The sequence below is a fragment of the Marmota flaviventris genome, chromosome 15, assembly GCF_047511675.1.
Source record: "Marmota flaviventris isolate mMarFla1 chromosome 15, mMarFla1.hap1, whole genome shotgun sequence".
Taxonomy (NCBI): domain Eukaryota; kingdom Metazoa; phylum Chordata; class Mammalia; order Rodentia; family Sciuridae; genus Marmota; species Marmota flaviventris.
The window spans coordinates 64,773,999-64,799,567 of record NC_092512.1 but is presented as its reverse complement, the minus strand read 5'-3'; the positions used below and the strand labels follow the sequence as shown (position 1 = coordinate 64,799,567).

General features: G+C 37.7%; 1 protein-coding gene across 3 annotated transcripts in view; it reads right to left on the bottom strand.

The window, feature by feature from the left end:
• Chd7 (chromodomain helicase DNA binding protein 7) overlaps positions 1-25,569 on the bottom strand; it is a 184,004-nt gene that overhangs the window by 60,395 nt on the left and 98,040 nt on the right. For all 3 annotated transcript variants that reach the window (XM_027932846.3, XM_071602315.1, XM_071602314.1), the window contains exons 3-6: positions 20,994-21,424; positions 7,461-7,602; positions 1,902-2,039; positions 785-850 (exon numbers count right to left, since the gene is read on the bottom strand). In XM_027932846.3, the coding sequence (XP_027788647.2) occupies positions 785-850; positions 1,902-2,039; positions 7,461-7,602; positions 20,994-21,424 (777 nt within the window). The remainder of the gene's footprint in view (positions 1-784; positions 851-1,901; positions 2,040-7,460; positions 7,603-20,993; positions 21,425-25,569) is intronic.

Below are 25,569 nucleotides of genomic sequence, written 5' to 3'. Positions count from 1 at the left end.
ACCACTTTCTAAAGACACTGAAAATTCCATGTTGGACTATGTAAATGCAAACTAGATGTCTAAATCATTATTTAAAACAAGTAAAACACTTTCCCAAATTGGGCAAGAAGAGAAATAGTTGGGAGGAAACAAGGAATTTCCATCTGTAAAAGAAAATACAGTGTCACTAGAATTCTTCCTTCAAGAGTATATTTGTCCCTAAAAGACAAGATAATCCAGCTAATGACAAGTATGTAGAGCTCACCTTTGCACACCAACATGAACTGTGAATAACTTAGAAAATTGTACTCAAAACAGTCCAGTATTTCACCTCTGCACTGGCAACAGATATTTTGAATAGCTCAATTGTATATAAAAAAAAAATGTTGTAAAACGAATGAGAAAACACCTTCTTATCAAAATGATAAGAGAACTTCCATTCCACCATGAGGGTGGGGTGGGCTGAGATGGGTGGAGGACCTTCGAAAGACAGATGAGAGGTAAATACAGGTCTATGATTCATACGACTAATTCTTATGAAAAGAGAAGCATGTAACTCTGGAAGTCCTATACATTTCCTGGGAGACTTCTGCGTTTCTTGCCTACTATGAATGGCATAATAAAATGGATGTATTTGATGTTAACTAACACGATGATTTCTACTATCCTAGTAAATGAGACAGGTTTAGAAAATACCGCCAGAATTTTTGCTTTACAATAGTGGAATCTTAAAAGAGAATTATAAAACAATCCTACAAGAGTAATGAACACTCCATAGATCTGCGTCATTTCAAATGGTGCTTACCTGCTTTTTCACAGAACGACTACTCATGATTTTCTCTACCACTGGGCCTTCTGCATCAACAGATTCCTAAAACATAAAGAGGCGTGAATCAATTCAAATGGAAAACATTTTATCCTATAATACAAAAATAAGAAATCATTTGTTCTCCTTTGCCACTCACTACCTCCCTACCCTTTAAACCATAGTAGAAAGTTACCAGTGGAAAATATGACTGAAAAGAACAAAAATTTCACCCTACAGAAAGGAAAAAGGAAGAGCTGTGCTTGTTACTTCATGATTATGTGGCTTAATTACATGGACTAGCATGGGTTCCACAAGCCAGAGAGCATTCAGAAACTCCAGCTGCCAAGAGAAAATAATCTCTGCATGATAGCAGTCAAAAATATAACTTTTCTTCATCTATACCCATGGGGTAAATATACTCATCATTCTGTTATCGTAGGCAGCTTTTATCTATGGAGGTCATATAAAACCTCATACAACAACTTAACATAGCACAGATTACCAAATAAGTAAAACATAAAACTGCATTTAATATACTTTTCAATGGCTACCAGCAGTTTGTTAACTAAAGTACAGTAATAGTAAGAAAAGAACATTACTTTTTTAAAAAGTCTTTAAAATAATCAATCCTACATTACTATCCATATTTTATACTAACTATTTTATCCATCATTTACATTGCACAGAGAATAAAGCGTGCCCTGCTGGGTACTACAAGGCAGTAATTTCATAAAGGGGTTCTTACAGTGCTGAACAGCAGGAGACGAGCTCAAGTGGTTTATTAAAGTCCCAGAAGCCACAGCACTGAATTCTCAGAGGTAAATTCAGCCGCCTCATATTCTAGCTCTGATTCTTCCTCAACATAGACCATTAATTCTCCAAAATTGTGTCAAATTACACATCACAGGCTTGTATAAAAATAAATTTCAGTGAACAGAGCTTTTTAAAAGACACTGCTAAACAACTAATTTCCCATGACACTTTAGCCAACATTAGATGAATGTTCCCCTGCTGAAAGTCCAATGCTTCCACGGAACTTCTCTGATTCCAGCTATAAAATGTGCAGTCCATCTTGTAACATGCAGATTCAAGTCACACAAATCTGGCTGCTGACCTGCTGCTCTGACTGGGAAGTGTTGGAGGGGGAGTCTCTCCCAGCAGCATCTGCATCATCTGCCTCCTCATCAGAAATCTTGAACTCCAAGTCTTCAGTGTATCGCTTTCTCTTCACCTGCCTGCTAGACCGTCTCTTCTAAAACAAAACCCCAACAAAAAGGGTTTTAAAAAGCAATCATTGATGCTCTTTAACATGGCTCAGAATGGTAAGATACATTACTTTAAAAAAAATAGTAAAGAAAAACCAATAACTCCTGTAAGTCAAGCAAAAAGATCATTGTGGCAATAAGTATAAGGGAAATGAGGGAAGGGTGGGATCTGAAGTCCTAGGACACCTGTCCTTCAGCCACTCCCATGTCCATGCCCTTCAACAGGAAAAAACGGAAGTAACAAATCTTGCTTGTTCATCCAAAGTGATGGCCACACTGGAGCTGGGAAATGGGTCCTACGGGTTCATTACACTATTTTCTCTACTTTTGTGTGACCAAAAATGTTTTATACAAAAAAGTGAATGTGTTAGAGAATACTCTGAAAATTACAAAGTTCTATACATATACTGTTGTACTCCAAGATATATCTCAGAAAGTCATTTAAATAAAAACTTTTTGCATTTTCATTTTGGTCCTAAAAGAAATAATCTGAACTTTTTGAAGAGATGAAAGGTTGAGTGGCAAAATTCACAATGGACTAAGAAAAGTAGTCTGAATTTTTTAAATTAATTTTTCACCTTGGTTAAAATTTAAAAGATTGGTAATAGCTAACAGTCAATACAATTATTGGCAAAATGAGTAGTCTCATACTCCTGTGGTCAAAACAACCCAGCTCAGCTTTTGCAGAACACCATGGTCATATCTACTCATTTTTAAAATATGCCAACCCTTCCAATAAGCTACAAAACTTATCTTGGGAATATCTGCAAGATAAATTGTTAAGTTAAAGTTAAAACAAGCTACATAACAATAAGAAGTTTATGTTTCTATTTAAGATAAATTTTAAAGATGTTTATCTATTTGGGTATGTGGATCATCAATAAACTCCAAAACAAAGGGAATACATCTCTATGCCTCAATAAATGTTCGCTAAAAAATGAATTATGCATATGCTTTCAATACAACCACCAAAACAAAAACAAAAACAAAACCCAAAAACACAATTATTAGTAGGTATCAATTCTGAAGAAAGAAGTAAATGGACCAGGAGGAAGCTTACATTTTAATTTTGGTCCTAAAAGAAACATTCTGAAAATTTTTGAAGAGATAAAGGGTTGAATGGCAAATCCATAATGAATGAGCATGAAAAGTAATTTTACTTTTCCTAAAAAGGAAAATTTGTAAATCTTTTTTGCACTTTTTTGTCAAAATCATTCTATGTTGACTTTTAATGACAATATTTTCTTGTTATTGTTGTTTATTTGTTTTGGTACTCAGGATTGAACCCAGGGAGCTACATCCCCAATCTTTTTTGTTTTATTTTGAGACACAGTCTTACTAAATTGCTGAAGGTTTTACTAAATTGCTGAGGCTGGCAATCAAAACTTGCAATCCTCCTGACTCAGCCTCCTAAGTCACTGTGACCAGCTACAAATAGTGTTTTATAAGTTAAAAATGGTGAGAAAAAGTTTTTCATTAATAAGTATATGTGAAAAAAAAATCTAAGATTAAAAATGACACATGTTGGGGTGGGGATATAGCTCAGCAGTTTTTGCAAGGACCCAAGTTCAAAGCCCAGGACGGTGCACACAGAAAAACCAAACCAAAAAAAACCAAAGCAAAGCATATCCAAGTTTTAAACTGCTAATGAACACAATAATATTACAACCTAGAAACTAAGTTGACACTAAGACTTTTAAAGAACCTCATGAATTTTAAAGTTGGGACAGTAAGGCAGAAAGAGGCAAAATATCCATCACGTACCACTATGATCCCACCGCATGACTGACTTAACCTTATCAAGTTTGTGCTCTCCCTGCTCTTGGAAATGGATTTGAAACAGTTTACAATGCCAGCTTAGTATAACATAAGTATCAAATGGATTGTTTAAGACTGGCACCTCCCAGCTCTGCACACTCATGGCAGCAGAGGTACAAAGCACTTTTCGTGAGACCATGTGGGTAAGGTTTTACTAACAGACTTCCTAGTGGCCTCGGCCAGAAGGAATAGTGACTTGGACTAGAGCTTTCTCCAGGAATCTTCCTCTCCAAGGACAGATCTTCTGTGTTTCCTGGAATAGTCGATACTGTGGAGCTTTCACAGAAACCTGTGGAGGTTCTGCCTCATGGACCCTTTCCCACATCACAGGAGACAGTTTGTTTGATCTCCTGAGCCCTAGAGCTCAGCGTTCCTTATTGAACTGGCCCTAACTCTAACATGGCCTTGGATGAGTAATTTTGTGGATCTCAGTTTCCTGGTCTGTAGAATGGAGTTAATGATAGTAACTACCCCATACAAATGCTGCGAAGACACATAAGGGAATTTATTCAAAGCCTTGTGAAATGCAATTAGTAGGTTTAAAGCCATCATTAATCAGTTCGAGCTTTCCAAAGAAAAATGTCCCAGTTACCTTGTAAAGCTTCCCTTCTCTCTTTCCAAAGCTGACCTACTTACTCCTGCTCTCAGGCCCAATTTACCATCCCTTACTTCTGGACTGTCAATCTCTTTAAGACATAAAAGGCTATTATGAAGAACAATGTTTTAATTTTGTGAAACTTAGCATAATGTCTGTATTTCATCTGATATATCAGTTTAACTAAATTGAAATGGATTAATTTATATTTCCATCTTTATACCATTACTGTAAGGAGGGCTGTACTACTAATGATCCGTCTGTAATGTTTCACCAGGTTTCCATGCTTGAGGCCACACTGTCATAGTATTCTTCCAGCATAAGTAACTGAATAAGGTTGGACAGGGCCTAAGACAAACCTACTTCACATTTAATCCCACTCTGATTATTTTTTTAAAAAAGAAGTTCCACTACAATAAAACAGGGAGCTCTTTTTTAAAAAAGAAAGAAATGTGTGTTTTGGTGAATATAATTTTTATAATGTAAGTTCTTCCATGTCAACTTTGTGATATAAAACTGAAATAGTGATCAATTTAAATTAATTGTAAGTAGCTACAAAGTCACTTCTTAAGTGCTATTTAAAAAAAAAAAAACCAAAATACAATTAGAAGTCAATTTTCTGAAATTTTAAAATGTGACATGGTTTCTTTCTATATAATAATTGATCTTCCCTTTTTTCTCCCCGCCTCCTTTTTTTGTGTGTGTGTGTGTGGCATTGGGATGGAACCCAGGGGAATTTTACCACTGAGCTACATCTCCAGTCCTTTTTATTATTATAGCACTAGGTTGCTGAGGGTCTTGCTAAGTTGCTGAGGTTAGCCTCAAATCTGCAATTCTGCCTCAGGCCCCCAAGTCGCCAGGATTACATGGATGCACTACGGTGTTCATAATAACTGATCTTAAGGTCATTTATTTGGGGTTTCAAGGTTCCTTTTATAATTTCCCAATATAAGATTAAAATTGTTAATTATGTAACATGTTTCTATTATGGTCTGTTACGTGAAAGATTTCAGTGAATCTAAATGAAATGTAAGATTTGTACTTAAACCTTAACTCAAAATTTGAGTTGATACTAAAATAATATATTAACTTTTAAACTTGGATTGCTTTAGAAAAGACAGTTTGAACAGGTATAACTGAATAGAAGATTTAAATGTTTCTATGATCTGTTTTAATATCCTGTGAACAATTATACATTAGTTAAAATTTTCATGAAATTTACTTTTAAAAAATCAAGAATTAACTTTAGATTCTTCATACATGTGTCACAGGAAGAAAATAAATAAAGCAATCAACATCACTTCTTGTGTGACAGACACCAGGAAAGCACAGCCTTCAAGAGTCAGATCTCTTCATGTGGCTGTGTATATTAGCTCTTGAACCTGTAACGGTTATGCACTGTAGCCAATCAGAATGCAAGCACTGAAATTCATTTCAACTGATTATTATTTTTGTGTAACTGAAATGAAGAAGGAAAATAAACCCCAAAACTAGTATTTTATAAAATCCAAGTCTGAATTAATACAAATAGACTGTTTCAAAATGACAACAATATTTTTTAAAGAAAAACAGAATTTCCTTGAACTGTATGAATAAATCTTCTTAATGCTGTCTGATTACTACGGTCACAGAGGTCCTACTTTAAGCAAATACAAAGCAGGAAAAAACAGCCTTGAGGATAAAAATAAAATTAAAAATCACTAAAATACTTTTCATAAAAACTCTTTAAGCAATTAAAAAAAAAAGGTATCTACTTACCTTCCTGGTATCTTCCCTCTGACATAATAAAATGAAATCACATAATAAACCCATACCACAAAAACATCCATACACATTCTCTCTCCATTTCTCTCTCTTCTGGGTGCTTAGCTTAGGCCACAGTTACAACTATTAAGGAGATACACTCAACAAAAACAAAAACAAAACATACCCTATAAACACACCACACCAAATAGGCATAAACAGCCCTGAAATTCTTTAGAATAGAGCTACATATTTTGAATATTTTGCTTTTAATTGGTAGGGGTGCAGGTGAAAGTCCTGCGTGTGCACTAAATGATAAGAGGAAGTCCAGTAAGCTCCTCGGGGCTGGCTTCCCACTCCAGTGGGAATCCTCAGTAACCGCTCCCTGATAACTCAGATGTCATTCACACAAGTCACATTCCCAGCCATCCCAGAGGACCAGACTGGCATGCTTCCAGGGAACCTAACAAGGAAATAATTTTTAACTGTCACGTGTAAGAAGCCCTCTCAGTCCAATCAGCGAAGGTAGCGTGCTTTATACAGAGGAACCCAAATTCCTAATGTTTTTTTTTTCAGGGCTAGCTTTTTAATTCATTCCTACAAAACTCTCCCAAAGTCGAGAGAATCTATCACTGGGCAAGTCTGTAGAGCTGCCATTCGGAAAATCACTTGTTCAAAGAAAGTTTAGTATTATACAAATTTATCTCACCTCTGACCATCAGATGTCAGAAACCTTTAGACAAGCTACAAATTATATCTTGGTTTTTTATTCTGCAAAATAAAAGGGGGCAGGGGCAGGGGCTGGGGATATAGCACAGTGGTAGAGTGATAGGCGAGCATGTAAGGCCCTGGGTTCAATCCCCAGCACCAATAAACAAACAAGTAAGCAACCAAGGTTCAAAGAAATTTAAAAATCTGAATGAAGCTGTAAATGAACCAGTGTTCTCTCTCTCACACACACACACACACACACACACACACACACACACACACGTCAAAATACAAATCTACAGCAATAAAGGAAGGATGTTTATTATGAAGCCAAAGATGGCAAAATGCAACAGCTCTGGTCAGGAGTTCTTTCTCGTGTTGGTCCCCAGCTCTCATCACTATGGATATAATGTTCCAGACAACAATAAAGACATCTGACAAGCACCTCTGTAACAAAGCTGGGGAGGGCTAGCGTACTTCATACGTGGCTAAAGTTACCACACTAAATCACAGAGGCTCAGGGACAGCATAATGGTATTACCTGAACACCTGGATCTTCGTCTTCCTCAGGAGGAGGAGATGGCGGGGGCGTTTTGTCTAAGTCTGAATTTTCAGAACCTTCTGTTTTTCCCTTGTTGACCTTTTTCTTCAAAGCACTGGCTTCTGAATCAGGTTTCTTATTACTAGAATTCAAAGCAGATCACTCAGTGTTCATTTCTTAATGCAATTCTCCTGCATGTCCCATACCCAGCATCCCGAAAGGATTGACGACAAGTGATAAGTCAATGCATGTTGGCCCATAACAGGTGAATGGCACTCTCAAATAAATTTTTACAGTAAATCTCACTGATAACCTTTAGCAAGTTTTTGACCTAATTAAGGTAAAACTGCATGCAAAAATCCCTCACACCACATTGTGTAATAGTTCATTTGTTCCAAATGCCTGTCAATATACGAGGCTGTAATAAACAATCAGACTAAAACGTAGTTTTGTTATCAAGTTTTTAAAGCATAAAACACTTTTGTTTTTAACTGTCAAAGAAAAATACAACATATCTCCTTGTCTCTTGCAGGTAGTTTTACATACTCCTAGTTAAGTCCTTTTTTGACCAGTACTACTAAGTGTACTTTTATACCACCCAGTTACATTTTTATCCAATTTATGATATTTTATGGATAAAAACATATAGCAATCTCCTGAAACATGCCATTTTACTTAATGCTGGGTTTTTAGTAAGTTTTATTTTTATACTAAGCATTTTTGAGATAATCTTATCCTTTATTCTGTGGTGCTAGGAATTGGATCCAGAGCCTCTGTATGGTAGGCAAGCCCTGTTACCACTGAACTACAATCTCATCCCCACAATTCGTGTTTTTTTCAAAAGCTGTGTCTCTGAAACACAAAAAAAAACACAGCAAATGGACCCCAATAATTAAAGCACATGTTCCAAAGTATGTTGCTGACAAACATTAATAGGATTTGAATGTTACATGAGAAAGATACATAAATAAACTCTAAGAAAAAATGTTTTTTTTAAATTTTATCTTCACCTCTAGAGCCCTTAGATCCCTTATGGACATTTGGTTTGAATGTACATTTGATGCTACTTTCAATTTCCAAACCAGCTCCAAGATTTTCTATAGATTATCATTTAGTATACAACACTGAAAATAATTCAACCTCATAATAATTGTTTTACTATTTCTAAGGATTCTCAAACCACAATTAATTCTAAAAATAAAAGATATATTTTAAAAAACTAAATTTCTTTATTGAAGTTCATAAATTTCCAGAATAGTGTGCTGACAGAATGCATTAAACATCATGTTTTTAACCTCAGCCTCTACAAAAGGAAGAGGCCAAGGGATCTATAAGCTCTTATTTGAGTAAAGCATGTCTCATGCAAAATATTTCAAAAGTACTATTAATATAAAAATGTATCCAGCACATACCTAAAATGTGTTTCTCGACTAATGATTTGATCATCTTAAACTAGTCATTTTTAAATACTCAGCTTATTTTGTTAACATTTTAGCATAGTAAATAGCCACATAAGAGATTACTTAAAACAATTAAGGATTGCAGCAAATAGCAGTTAGCTTAAGAGTTCATTCTATTTAAAAAAAAAAAAAAAAAGGCAATGTCCTTAAAACTTTAAGTCACCAAAAGATCTGCAGAAAGCATAATATTTTTTAAATTAAAAAAAAAATCCATACAACAGTTCCTCATCCAACTGTCCTAGTGTTTACGCTACACATGGACAGAAGTCTCCCCTACTATGAGGCTCCATTTCCAGCATTTATTTCCGCTCTAACTGCCACAAATTATACAATACTACAGCTGAACACTGGGCCCCTTTCCTTTCATCTGCACGCCAAGAGCAATCAGATTACCCTGGTAACCAGCGGTCACATGACCAGCACCTGCTCTTTTGGCTGGATGCCACTGACTAAAGCCATCTGCTTCCCTCAATCAGCTTTCAAACATTCTCAACACCTGCGCTGCAGTGTTTTGTGGTTTCTTTTATCAAATCAGTGCAAAACTGCTTCCAAAACTTTACATATTTCTCAAATTTGTTTAAATCAGAGGTAGGCCTGTCAAAGAGTTGAACCACAGCCAGGTAAAGTGAGCTGGCAGCTAGTTTCCACGGTGACCTCTCTCTACCAGGGCGAAGTACACACAGTGGGGTTGCTGGGCCCTGCCTGCACTGTCCTACAGGAGCAAAAGGCTTACTGTCTGGAAGCCGCCCAGAGCCCAGGTTTGAGGAAACATCTATTTGCTGGAGGAGAGAAGTGCTAATGATTTTCCATCTGCCCTTCCCAAGAATGAACTATATGGAACTTCCAAGATGGCTGAAAGTCAGGAAGGACCTCTCCAAGTGCTTAGACAAAAAGCCTGCAGCCAAGGGAAGCACTTACCCCAGATCTGATTACTGAAAGACTGCAGACTCATTAGGCCTTGCACCATTAATGTTCAGAAAGAGCATTTCCATGCCTTAACATACAAATCAACACCCTAAAAAGTCAAAAGGCTACAAATTCTTCAGTATCCACCCAAACACATTACAATCCAGAACAAAATTGATATTTATGCTAAACTGCCTTTGTTACTATTTTGCAATAAGCCAATGTGAGTTTTCCACCAAGTGTTCCTGAGCCACAGTTTCCTGATGTATAAAACAAAGTTAATAATTGTTTTTTCCTCCATCTTTGTTATGTGGTTTAAATGAGATAGTGGGAAAAAGCTCAAGTAGCACTGGGCACAGATGGTTAACATTTACTCACATCTGGAAGACAACCAGCCACATCTGAGAAGGATTCGCTGTGGCTAAGACCCACCTGGGCCAAATCAACTGCAGGAACTTATAGATAGGACCCCACTTGCACTGAGGATAACTGTATCTAAGCATCATAAATTTCCTAATCACCAGGTAAAAGAACAAACAAGCAAAGAGAACCACAGACTGCCCTTCCCCAAGCCCACTACTACTGCTTTAATCCAGACAGCTGCCATTCCCCACCAAAAGACTACAGCTTCTCTCTACCTTATCACCCTTATGAGCCATGTGAAGGGTTACACAGCATCCGACTGGTAGAAAAAAGACAGTCCATATTCAGAGTCATTATTTAAATGTATTAAGCTTCAAAATTGGTCTTTTGTAATGTCAGGGCCAAAATATACATTCTTCTCCAAATTATTATAGAAGCTTGAATGTACAAAGAGGGCGGCTCTTTCAGTTGCAGGTTAAGAATATTGTTAATAAAACAATATTCCATTAAACCAACACTGAAATGCTGAGGATGAGGCTGCTGAGCTGTCAAGCACAGACATAGAACCTCATGTGCCTCCAACAGCTGCAGTGATGTCTACTCCCAGGGCTGAGCCACAGCTGGCTGCCACACAGCAACCTCTGAGTGGGATCACAAGAAAAATGGGGCATGTTTTTGACAATGTAGAAATTGTCAAAATCTAGCCCTGAATGGCACCAGTCCTGAAGAAATCATATCTGCCTCCCCTGAACCTGCTCTACCTTCTGCATTCCCAGCTTAGCCTCATAGTAATACCACCCACCACCACTCACAAATCCATCTCTAAAAGTCACCAGATTGACTGGCTGAAATGAAACTCTGACTGGATCATTCTGCTTAAATCAAGTCCCCTACATATCACAACAGAGATTCTCAGTACTAGTGTGCAATGGCCTCTGCGATTTTTACAACTGAACACTGCCTTTATTTTCATAGGTTAGTCTCTTACCCCTTATTCTCCAGGCATACAGAACCATTCCTAAAATACATATCTCCTTTCCTACCTCCACGTGTGTTCCAGTCTACTCACCTGCAAAACTTGGATTGCACACCACTCATTTCAAGAAGCATTTTCTGGACTTGAATTTACCTGCACACCACATGCTATACCCCATACATGGAGTATTTACAATACACAAAATCTGTTGTCAACACTATAATGTATTAAACTCAAAGCACTCTGTTTATGTTCATTGTCAACTATCCTGTAAGATCCAGAGAGGAACTGTCCTGTTCATCGCATACCGAGTGCCTGCTCAGATATATAAGTTCTCTACTTAATTAGACAGTACAAGAAATAGCAATAACAGTAAACAAGTACACTACATAGCCTTTACTGTGCAGGCATTACTCTTCAGTGATTTCCTTATTAAGTCATTAAAACAAAATAAAATGCCCCACACAGCTTCTCTCTTTATGATGAGATACCTAAGAAGCTCAGATAAAAGGGGCTAAAGTAATAGCAAAATAAGGGGAATACAGCAGTTTTCAAAGCCAAAAGAAAGGAATATTATTCTCAAACTCCACCTTCCAACTCACGAAGTTCCTTCTTTTCCTATCATTTTGATGTGAACAAAATGCAGAGCCATCCACCCGTGAACCTAGAGATTGAGATACAGTCATCCACTCATGAGGAAAGATGCTCAGATTCAGAGCCATCCAGTCATGAAGCCAGGCTCTGAAGTATGAGTCGCCCGCTTTTCAAGCTAGACAAGCCCCTATAAACTTGGAAGGGACATCATTTCCTAGGATTGGGCTGGAGGCTTGAAGGCCCACTGTTCTCCAACAGCCTTACCTTCACATTTCATTATGAGGCTGGAGTCACCCTGGCAGACAGGCAGGCAGATGTGCTCAGGGTTCACCGCTAAGTGACAAAGCTTCATAGTTCTGATTACCCTCAATTCCATCAAGGCATATAAATCCTTGATAAGAACTCTCAGCAGCAAGCATTAGGAGAACATAAACTGTATTCAGAGAGCAGCATCTGTCACATGGACAGAAAGACACTAGGTAACCTACCCTTATGGAAGGATTCGTACTCAGCTTAAGATGGTATGCATCCATAAGGACAGCTGGGTGCTAGTTCCCAAGATGGGGTTAGATGGATTCATGTGGAATAAAAGGCAGCATAGATAACTAGTTATTTTTGCTCTAAAAGAGTATACGCTTTCTACATAAGGTTTTATACAAAGGGCTAAAGAGCCAGGAAGCTGCCCTGATTTATAACAAAACAAAATGCAGTTAAACCTTGATTAGTATCAGTCTATGGATCTATGTCCTCAACAGAAAATTTGAAAAGGAACCATATTGTGGAACCAAATGTGATGAGAAGAGCATGGTCAGTTACTAAAGACATCTGGGCAATGAGGGAGTTTTCAATCCAGCGGGCCCTTCAGATGGAATAGGTCAATATAGAGTCTCATCACATTGGGGAAAATCAACCTTGAGACCCAGGATCAGGAAAATTAATCAGGTTCATGTTTAGAGACTCAAATTTGTCCAAAATGTTATGCTATCATCTTTTAGGAGAAGATCAAAAGGTACTGAGGCACAATCTTATACTTCATAAGCTAAGAAAACTTTTTTTTTTTTAAATTTAACCTTTATTTATTTGTTGTTGTTTATTTGTTTTCATGAGGTGCTGAGGATTGAACCCAGTGCCTCACCTGTCCTGGGCAGGTGCTCTACCACTGAGCCACAACTCAGTCCTAAGAAAAGTTTTAACAAAAAGTGAGCCCAAGGGATAAGAAGAGAGGCATTTGCTGTATAGGATGCCACACCATAACACAGCTGGGCTGCCATAATAAAAGTACATAAGCAGCCACCAGGGTCAAAGGCTCAAGGCAGGTAGGAAAAAGCACCCGGACTCTTAAGAGCACAGATTTCCTGTAAGCCCTACCTATTTGCTAAGCTTTGTAAAGAATGAAAATCAAAATTAAAAGATAAAAGTAAAGTCAAAAAAAGGTGCAAAAAGTTTTAAAAGATTGCCGTGTACGGTGGTGCACACCTGTATTTCCAGTGGCTCTGGATGCTGAAACAGGAGAATCATGAGTTCCAAGCCAGCCTCAGTAAAAAGCGAGGCTCTAAGCAACTCAGTGAGACCCTGTCTCTAAAGAAAGTACAAAATAGGTCTGGGGATGTGGCTCAGTGGTTGAATGCCCCTCAGTTCAATCCCCAGTACCCCACCCCCCACAAAAGTTTTAAAAGATCAATTAAAACAGCATAAAATGTGGTACATCATATAAAATTAACTCCATAAAATAAAAATTTTAAATAAAGTCCTATAACTAAAATTTATTTAACAGCTAAAACTAGAATGATAAACTATAGAGAAAAGAATTAACTAATGAGAAAAGATACAAAACAAACTGAGTGGCATACAGTCAATCCAAAGACCAACACCTTCACACCAAAACAAGCAGCACTTCTTTGGTGAAGGCCCAAAGAGTGCCCTTCAGACTGCCAGGCACCTGCCATTCTGCAACAGGCAACCTCATTCACCTCTGGTGATCTGAGTGGACCAGTCTGGCACACACCCATTTCACTACAAGCAGGTTTATCTCAGCACCTTGACTCCCAAACTCCATCCACAAAGTCTTCGTACAACTTTCATTCGAAACAGACAAAGGAAGAGGTGTTGGGGGAGGTGGGTCCATTTTTCTCATTAATGACAACATATGATTTCAAAGACAAATCATGAACAGACTTTAAATTCTGTGAAAGTCACTAAATGAAACACCTACAAGACAACTAGTCTAATGAATTGATGCCTTACGTAGCCATTATAGAAAAAAGTACTCCCTTACTACCATAACTGTGCAAAATTGTTAGGGAAGTAAGCAAAGAAAATGAGAAAAGATCCAGGAGCCTAATTCGCTTTCATTTAAAGTGTGTATTTCAAACCCAACACACCTTGCGCCTTTGCGTTTTACAATCCAACTTGCAACAGTGGCAGTCCTAGGACTTCAGCCAGAACCTGCAGGGCTTGAGAGCCACCTTTGAGTCCTGGCAGTGGGAGTCTAGAGCTGGCCTGCCCTTCTGTGGTATCCTTCAGGCCTCTGAAAGCTTTCCTGGTGGACATGTGCTACTTGGCACCATCCCAAGGTAAATTTCAGTCTTCCAATTTATACCAGAACCCTGTCTTTAGGAGTAGCTACCGTGTAGACTATTTTCTAAAGGATAATTCTTAGAAATAATAAATGAAGTACAAAAGAAATCTCCTGAAGAAGTGGAATCCATTTCTAATATTAATATACTCTAAAGAAAAAACAGACTTTTGTCATGCAGTCAAGAATTAACCTTGAAAATCTACAAGTTATCACATTTTGTGGATTAAATTAAGATCTGCCAGAGGAACGTGGACAAGAAGTCTAGTTAACTAATATGCTATCCGATTACAGAAGCTCCACATAGACATTGGCCACTATGGCTATGTGGTATCATCTGGCCCAATAATACAACATAAAGAATGAAACAAACTAAATATTATGACCTGATAAAAAGGAATGCCCTTCAATGACCTTTTCTAGTAGACTCTTTCAGGTGCCAAACCATAAGGCACATATTTGACTACATGTGTCATGTTCTAAAATGTCACTTTTATTTATGGATAGCATTCTCATAACTCTGGAAGAGAGACAAGTGAGGGTTAACTCTGACAATCAGAATACCACTCCCTAAATTCATAATTATCTTCTCTGATATGCCAGGGTGACTAATACAACAGAGACATACTATCCACCCACATTTCAATCATGTGTGTAGGTAGGATGAGAATTAGGTAGATCCAGTGGTAAAGCCACAAAGGAAGAAATACCACCATCCCCTTAACAGGAGAAGCCAAACTCCCTTGCAATTATATTGCTTCTACAGAATTCAGGGCTACACATAAAATTAGTGTTCTAATGTAAGTTTTAGGGTACTATCTTCTAACAATTAAAAAGGAAAAAAAAAAGTCTTTTTCTTCCCCTTAATCCATGTGTCCATTTCCCTTTTTGACATTTTAACACTAAGCTACGAGAGTTCTACACAGAAGTGGCCACAGTGAGGGCTGGTCTTTCAGGTGACACATGCTATGTTCACTGGCTTTTGCATAAGCATAGAGGGACTCAAGGGGCAATTTGTCTATTGGGGCTTTCTCTAGGCAGAAGACAACCAGCCAAAAGATCTTTATATATTAGGTGACAAACCACATTTGTACAGAATTCCACATTTTTCTAAAGCATTTTCACATAACACACATTTTTTTAAAATAAAAAATAAAAATCAACCCATGACTCCTTCTACTCTTTATCTCCCCCAACCCTAAGAGCACAACTACATCTCCTGTGGCAACATGTGCTCCACCATCAAATTCTACTCCAGAAAGATTTCAAAGCTATGTGTCTCAAGAAAATCTCCCCTTTAACACCCTGCAGTTGCTGTGGACACCTCTGAACTTTCATGTGGTGGGTGCAGTAAGAGCTGGAAGTGGGAGCTACATAATTCTCTTCCACATGAGTCAATGCGCGTAGTAGGCAGGTCTGCTTTGAAGTCCACCGCAGACTACTGGAGGGGCAGTTATGCACTTCCAGCAGGCCTAGGCAGTCCATTCCTACATCTAGTACAGGGCATGAGTGAGTTGAACTTGCTTTTAGGGTCAGTGCTACTGGGCATCCTCTCTCCAAGTGAATATAAAGTGAACCACATATTGTCAAAGATACCAAGATCTGTGCTAAAAAGTGGCTGATGATTCCCCCATCCTGCTCATTTTCCTGATATAAGATGTATCAGAGACAGGAAGGGGGACGCATGGGTTAGGGCAATGGATAGGTCAATGGAAAGACCTTAGGGGGTTATCCCAAAGGAAAGGAGAACTGGGGATTTAAATGATCTTTCTGTCCTTTTGTCATCCCTTTGTCAAATAAAAAAGACAAGCTTGGAGACAGCAGGACCAGTTATACATGGTCCCATCCCTAATTTGGAATTTAGATTTAATGAACCAGAGACTGAGCAGAACAGGCTGATGGACAGAGCCACATGATGCTCATGGGCACCTTTTCTTCTTTGTACCTTGCCAATACTGAAAGGGCTCAAAAGTTCATAGGATCACACACTTTAAAAATATTCATCTTAACTAGGTACATGTATGACTGCACATATGGTGCAATGCCACATCATGTACCACCAGAGAAATAAAAAATTGTGCTGCAAAAAAAAAACTATCTTCTCCCACAGGTACAGTGGCCAAAACATTCAATATCTGCTCAACTGTCCAACATCTTGGGTTAAGACTAAATCACTGCATGTGAGTAAAAGAAAGAATAAGAAGAAAGGTTAAAAAAAAAAAAAAAAAGCTATGGTTTTAATTTATTGCATTACCTATGTACCTGATAAGTAACTTGGCTTCAATGATTTGCTTTTATTTCTAATCTTTCTAATATTAATTGAGAAATTTTACAGATACAAGGCCATACTATAAACTATATATTAGTTTAACAAAACATACCACTGTTGGGCTTGTCGATTGTGTATAAATATTTCTTGGTAAACATCGCTATTCTCTTAGATCATAATTTGAAAAGAATATCTTAAGTTCCTCAGAAGAAAGCTGCTACATAAATATAACTATGATGGTAACTACAGCGTGGCTTACACCTATATGTTTTTGGTATTTGTGTGATTTTTAAAAGTAAGACTGATGCATTTACTTTCCAGCTTAAAAAAAAAAATGTCTTCACTTAATTGAAAAATAACATTCTGGTTTTCTACTAAATTTAACCTTGAAGGTGAAGAATAGGGCCTGGAACAAAATGTGTTCCTAGAAACTGCATTAGTAGCAATCCTACATTGCTTCATTTAACTTAGGCTTCAGTAGTCAAGTCACAATCTTTGGCCAAGTTCCCTTCTTTCTGTACATTCAAAGAATCTTTATATAGCTAAATGGACCACTAAATCCTTCAAGAGTCATTCAAAGGAAGCACTTCCTCTAAATTCCCTCTCATTTCACAGAGCCCATGCATGCACAACAGAAAACACATTGAAACGAAGAATGCAAATCCTCATATTTCAGCTCCATGAATTCTTCCATACACAAAATGGCATCCCTCCAGCCCACAAAGGCCTTAGATTTTATTTTCAATATTAACAGCCAATATTTGAAAGCTATAAGGACACCTGGGAAGAGCACTGAAAATAAGGACAGAAAACAAAAATATATTTAAATTAAGAAGAGAAAGGGGAAAAAAAGATACAGTTCTACTAGAAAAGAGGAGTGTGGCCCATTTTTTCTCCTCATCAAGGTTTTCAATGTCTTTTCCTGAGATGCAATATGATTTTTTTGTTATTGTTACTGCTTCGGTACCATTCTACCTAACAGCTTCTGGAAAGGTTCTTTTAGATTCTCCTGTATAGGAAAGACACATAATTATTTTTTGGTTGTCAAAAGGTCCAGTTCTCTGGGAATGGCCATAAATTCAAGCTTCTGCCACTTTACAGAACAGGGTAGGATACCAGGGAGTGAGGTGGCTGCTGCCAAGACACAAGGAAAGTCCGCCCACTGACCACAGCCCCCTCTCCAGTCCTTTGCTACCAGAGGTATGCAGATGACGCAGACCAACTTCTCTTCCTGCCAGTGAGACAATGCAGAGGGGGCCAGACCACCAGCGGCTTACTTCTTCCCGGTCCACTCAAAGGACAGCAGAGCACAGCATGTTTGTTTGTGAAACCACAGCAATGATGTGGCACACAGGGCTACCAGGAGAGATGTGAGTCGTACTAAGCCAAATTTTTCATTTCACTTCTGTTTATTCCCTCTGTTTCAGGCCTCTGTAGGAAAATTATTTTCTGTATAAACAAATTCATCAAGTTAACTTATTCAAGGATGGAAATAACTGGTATCACATAACATTTTGCAAAACAAAATTGCCTCTGTTGTATTCCAGTGCTTAAAAGCAAACTGCTATGGCAATTCAACCCCAGCACTAACATAACCCAAACCCCCTATTACCTTCATCACTGCATATTCAATTTACATAATTATTCTGCTATGCTATTCAGAATTTACATGTAGTTGTATGCATTCTAGTTACCCTTGATTCAGGGGATGCTGTTTCCTCGTAGATGTAACCAAACAAGGAGACCACAACTCAACATCCTCGATTCACCTGACCAATAAAAAACAATGTGGTTCAACAAAGTAATGGTTTGGTTTGTTAATTTACTTAAAACCTCAATCCAATTACCATGTGTTTGAACAGCCAGACCTAAAAGTCCATCAACAACAGGAAAGCCTCTCAGGAACATCCTTGCAGGACTTTGTTGTAAACCAGCAAGCAGCAGCTAAGTGCTGAGTTTACCCTGGGCCAATGGTGGAGACACCACACCCTCGGTGTCCCCCCAGTGTGGCCTCTCTAGTCTCCGGAAACATATTACATCAGCTCCCTCCTTCACTTGTACATCTCCAGACTCATCAGAACTGTTCCATTCAATTATTTTCCTACCACTTGGGGTAAAAACAACTGTCGCCTATAGCACACACTGACTACAACAATTAGTCAAAAGCAACAGGGGGAAAGAAAAAAGCTAGACTTTCTTCCTCGGAGAGAACATATCCTCTTCTTCCTACCAAACGTGTATGGCTCTAGCACATACTCCTTACTCAGATCCTGCAGTGCCAAGCCCTGCACAGACTGATCCAAGCTTCAGGGTGACAGCTGATGCCCCACCCAGGAGGCCGGCCCCTAATGCTTCTCTGTGGGGGGTAAACAGTACCATGGAGTTATGGCATGGCCAGGACTGGTGACATTTGATGCCCCCATTTCAAACAGTTGCTTACAATTGTTAGGGAAACTTAACCAGTTTCATTGTTAAATACAATCTTTTAATATTCTGCCCCCTGGCTCTGTATAGGAGTTTGCTAAAGTTTTAAAAGATGAGACTAATCTGACATAGACTCAGAGTTTGAAAGGATATAAATATACTTGGAAATATTTGACAATTTCTCCAATATTGTCACTTTTCTTTTATCAATGTTTACCATTAGGTGCAGAAATTTTAAAAATTGAAGTGAGAACTGAAGCCAGATATATCCTGATGCTAAAATTAATATTGGTTATGTATTTTCTGAACTTCAGAAAGCTTAGAACAGAGACTCCTTTTTTTTTTTTTTTTTTGGTAAGAAAAAAGAATAAGTTCTTTTTTAAGATTTTTGCTTTGATTTCTTTTCCCCTTGGGAGAAACAAGCACATGCTTCTTCCTATCAAAAGCATAGTACTTAGATTTAGGCAATTACATATTTTTTAAATCATCTAATAAAGTCAGAATGAAATTCCAACTGTGTCTTCCTTGATCACCATTATATCCCTAACACTTGAAATAGTACCTGAAAATACTAGGCAATTCATGAATGAAATATTTCTCAAATAAATGACAACAGATTTTTGCAGTGGGTTCTGAGTTTAGAAGAATTTTTTTTTTTTAAGAATGTTCATCAGAAGAAAAAAAGTAATGCTTTTCAATTAAGAGACCAGATGTTGAAGCATCAAATAAAACTCAAAAGTAAGTGCAAATATTTCATTATTGGCAAGTTTGAGTTCTTGAATATAACTGAGTTACGTGGGTACAATGAAAGGTATTAATACCAAAAATTTTAAAGGACTATGATTTAAACTTTTGACATCCCACAGTATAATGTATTTGAGTTGTTTAGATATTTTCAACAGAAAACTGAAAAGTCAGGTTCATTCTTTTGCTTTCCATCTAAAAAAAAAAAAAAAACCTTTCTCATTACAGACTTAATTTCCTCTACTGGTATCTGTGTACCTACACATGTGCACATGGCACAGCCCTTAAGTGAAAGGGTTTATGGGCCAGCAATCTGAAAAATCTCAAGGCAACTGGTGAGTTAAGCATGTGTGCACATGCATATGTGCTTGCATGTGTGCATGCATGTGTTTATACATGCACGTGCAGGCAGAGGAAGAAACATGTTTTCTAATGAAGCTAGCAAATAGGCTCAGATTAACCAAGTCTGACCATAGTTCCATCTGGAAACTATATTTTCTAACATAAGCCATATTTTGAAAAATAGATTCAGATGTTTGGAACTGGTTCAGAACAGTTGTTAGAAATGTTCAGTACAAATGAAAAAAATTAGTCTTCAATGTCTTCTCCTCTCAGCTTTTCTTACTGAATAAATATGCCTTCTGGGGGGTCAGAGTGTTGGTGGGGAGTACAGAGTAAAGAAGGTTCTTTTCCAAAACCCAAAATTCATGCTACTCTATTTCTCCCACACTACCCACTCCAACTTCAACCTGCCACTGTAAGGCTTACTCCGCCAAGTGAAGAAAATTAATTCTCCTGTTTCAAATTCTGGGAAACAGGGTTGAAATGCTTAGTGACATGGTGACCTTACCTTCTCCTGTAATCCTTCCTATCCAGTTCTACATAGCCACTGGAGATGAGATTGCTGCTCTATGCTTACAAATGATTATGCTGTTAACTTGGTTTCTGTGCATTCAATGATAAACTCACCAAAAATATAAAAACCTGATTTTTAAATATTTATCCAGTAAGATCTCTAAATTAACAGTTCATAAGAACTGAGTCCTAAATCTCAGAATATATGAAAAACCTTTTCTTTTTAGTTTGAATGTTAGTGAAAGACACTCAAAAATGATGAACACACGCATGTGTCCCTCCCACCCGCTCTCCCAACTCATTCACCACCACCGCCGGCCGCTCCTTTCTGGACCATCTGTGCGGGTGGTTTCTTCCCACCGCCTACCTTGACTTTTTGCTGGATTTGGGTTTTGGCGTGGCAGTTTTTGCTTTCTTTTCCTTTGGCTCTTTGGGAATCTTGGGGGCTTTCGGGGTCTTGGGTTCCTTGGGCTCTTTCTTCTCCTTGGGTTCTTTCGGTTCCTTCAGGTCTTTTTTTGCCTTCGGCCTTTTCTTTTTCTTTTTTTCTTCTTGGGACCCATCCAGTGAGTTCCTATTTAGTTCTTGGTTATCAACCCCACCAGGGAAGTCATCTTTACCAAAACTTTTACTGGGATCCTCTGCAACAATGTGGTTGTTTTTCTTTTTCTTCTTCTTCTGCTGTGGCTGCTGCTCTATGGACGGCAGGTAATCATCGCTCTTCACTAGCTGAGCATTCGGCCCACTAACCTGAGTCATATCCGGCACTGGTTTCTCTAGAAAGGGCTCCGATGGAGAATGCTGAGAGACACAAATGGGAATTGAAATTAGTTTATCATTCTTCATAATGAGGAAAGGAACTGAAATTAAGTGGCTGCTGTTTCTGAAACTATACTCAAGGTAACGCCCATTTTATCAACTCTACAGAAGAAAAATCTATAATTTTCTTTCAGCAAACAAAGAAATGCTTCCTCAAGAGGAATACTCCTAAATAAGAAAGTAAAACAATTTCAATTTAATAATACAAAAAAAATTCAGTGCAAGAAGGGAAAAACTTCTTAACTATTCTTTTAAACAGGCTGTGTGAGAAATGGTATGTTACAAAATAGTAACAAAAGCTAAACCACAAAAGTAAGTGTAAGCAGAGTTCTTTTTTATCTTGTGAGAACGGGAACTCAAATTAAACCTATATAACTTAGCCATTTTTAAGGAGATCAAGTACAGTGAACATTGAAAGATTCTGAAATCATGAAGTATAAAAATCACAACACATAAATCTTATAGAGTGCAAGTCATTTCTGATTTAAATGACATTGAAATGTCAAAACACGTGTCTAAACTTTTATAATTTTGTTTAGTTAAATTTCTCATACTGATATGGACTGTGAACAATATTTCTCCTAATTTCTTAAGGCTTTGCATTTTGAAATTTCACTGAGGAAGAGAGAACTCAATAGTTATTTTGATATGCCTTGCAGAAGATTCCTGGCATTCACCAGGGACATACCCAGAGACTGTCTTTAGAACAGCAGAAAAGGCCAATAACTGGGATGGGATGCTGAATGGTCAGCTGAGATCAGAGCAAATGACTCCTGTATAAAACAGCCTTCACAGCTTATGACCTGAACCAGAGGTAAGTTATTATTTATCTAGTGACTGATGACATCTAATAAATCTATATCTCAACAAGTTAAATCTACAGTTGTTACTCATATTTTTGTCTTCCTCGTGTGCTTCTCCAGGCATACAGGAACTGTAAGATAAGCAATCTGACTACATGCCAAGCATGTGCTTCGCACCCATGATACCACTGAATTCCCGCACCAGCCCTAAGAGAGAAATATGATGATCCTTCTAATTTTATAGATGAGGACAGTAACACTCTAAGATAAAGTAACTTGTCCAAGGAGTTACAGATGGTAAGTGACAGAACTGAGACTGACATGGAAACTGACACCACACAACCTACAAAAGCAGACCAGACAGGAGAGCCCCAGGCCACTCCCACAGAGACTGGCTACTAACGCAGTGTGCAATGTACACCAAGGCTTGCCATGGTCCAAGGAGAATGTTAGACTCAAACATGAAAATACAGGCAATAAAAATCAGATCCCAATATTTATTAAACATCTATCTGACAATGAGAATTGAGATGCTGTGTGCAAGTTCACTTGACTGATACAACAAAAATATGAGAATTTATCCCCTTCTTTCAGGAAGGAAGGGTTCAAGGAGGCTAAGGAGCCACCCCCGGGGCTACATGAGGGACATAGGAAGCATAGACTCAAATGTCAGCTAAGTTCAGTGCTCTTCCAACTCTTTCCATCTCCTCCTGAAATCTTATCACAGGCAGCTTTCTGAGAAGGCTCCACGGGTTTCACTCAATGTCTACAGTAGTGACTCAGAAATCTATCTAAAAATCAAACCATTGCCTGTGTACCAGGTAGTTACAACATTCTCCATAAAACCTGCCATGGTCACTCAACACACCTTTCTTCAATTCTCCAGCTACACTGGCAGAAGAGAAAGAGCCCGGAACTTTGAGTTGAGGAAGTAAAATTCTGGACTGGTCCCCACCATGAACTGTATTATCTGGGGAAATCACTTTATCTATCTGGGAGTTGAGTTTATTCATCTATGAAGCAAAGGCTTTGGACTAGATGACTTCCATGTCTGTTCCAAAAGCTTATGGTATTAAAAACTCTTTAAAACACATATTGCCCTTTCTTGGCCATAATTGAGAAGGAAGGATCCTGACAAAGGCTGAGAACATAACAGAAGAGACAGAATCAAGGTTGAAGTTTGAGAAAGAAAGTACATTATGTAAATCTACATGAGCAGCTTCTGCACAGGGGTAACATACCTAAACCACATATGAGTAGCCCTCTGTCCCTTACTTTTCCCTCAGAAACACTCTGAAGTTTCAACTGAATCACTATCCATGACCATTACCTAAGCATTAATGGAATCTGATTTAACTGTTTTATTATATTTAAATATAATAAAATATAATTAAGTCCAGTTAATTGTTACGTATTATTTCCTAATATTAAAAAAGAAAAAGCTATATCTTTTTTTGCAAGAGACATACAAATCAAACTTATTTAGGGGAAGCTATTTTTCAGGTCATGGAAGAAAAAGTTTGTTCTTAGAATTTTAATCATCTTAACAATGATTAAAATTTAGAATGATAGATTAATACCAGGTATGTGTGACCTTCTTCAATCTGCATGGCATCAACTCCAATAACAGAACACCAACTTCTAATGAGAGATTCCCCAGCATACATTTACGAATTAGAAAAAGCACAAAACACACAACACAGAAAGACTGAAAATTTATCTATACACTTTGACATACAAATCATTTTAGATGCCTCTTTAAAAAATAAATGATGCCATAAATTAGTAACTCAGTAAAAAAAAAAAAAGAATTTAATCTTCCATAAGGAGGAAAAAAGTAAAGATTAAATACAAAAAAAGTATTAATCATGTTTGATATGCAGCAGAATGATGTTTTGGTACTATCTGAAATAGGGTGAAAAAGGTGCTCAGAAATATTATAGTGTTTACCAGACCTACATCTCCTTAAATCTTTTAGAGAAAAGCTGTTTTTGTAAACATTTAACAAAGAACAGATGGCCTGCCTTAATCATGTGGGGAAAAAAAACCTGGAGCTCCCAGTAATACCCTGACAAAGTCTCCCAGGCCCAACGTCCCCTACCACCCCCACCAGATGCATGGTGCCGTCTTCACTAATGCTATTTAATTTTACAGCGGACATTTTCCCATCAATTCCCACTGCCTGACAGGTAATCAATGCCATTAACATCTGATATTACCATATACGGCATTCCGAAAACCTTGCATTTATTAGACCAAATGTGGAGAATGTCAAATACCAAAGGTATTTTTAAATACACACTGTAGGACTTTCTGCATGACATATTTTCAATCATAATTCCACAAACCTTTGAAACATTATGGAATATATAAGAATTGTGCCATAAACTTTTGGAATTTACACAGCATGACTGGTATTTAGACAACAAATAAAAGTGACTCTGGATGTGTGTGTTTTGTTGAAAAGATTACCATAAGCTAAGGATTATTGTTTTTACTTTAACTCCACTATTCTTAGCACATAAATTAGAAAACACACAAGGAAGTGATCTTCTATAAAACAGCAAAATGAACAGGTTGCAAATTAAACCAAAGGAGACCTGAGGTAGGGGAAATGAGGGTAATCCCTCTGCTGGTTTTAGGCACACCTGACCCAAAATGCTTAGAAGCATTACTGGGGGGAGGAGAGGGTGAAAGGAGAAACTTTTAATCTCAAGTGTGATTTTCTTCCACATTTTTTGCCTGAAAAGCTATGTTATTGGTCTGGGGATATAGCTCAGCTGATAGAGTGCTTGCCTCGAATACACAAGGCCCTGGGTTCAATCCCCAGCACCACAAGAAAAAAAAAAAAAAAAAACCTCTCTTATTTATCATATTTTCCCTTAATTATTATAATCCTGAAGCCTCAACCTGTTACTAACGTTGAGGTGAGCCATGCAATCTTAACAGTATGCAATGCTTCCAACATGTATATCTTTGTAAATTCAGAATATTTAGTAATCCAGGGTATCTGTGGATAAATATTTTATTTGCAGAAAAACATGTACTTATTTGCATGAATTTATTAACACACAAATAATCCTAACACCAAAATAATGGTTTACGCCTAGTATGGTGGTGCACGCCTATAATCCCACCAGCTCGGGAGGCTGAGGCAGGAGGATCACAAGTTCAAAACCAGCATCAGCAACAGCGAGGCACTAAGCAACTCAGTGAGACCCTGTCTCTAAATAAAATACAAAATAGGGCTGGGGGTATGACTTAGTGGTTGAGTGTCCCTCAGTTCAGTCTCCAGGACTAATAATAATAATAATAATAATAATA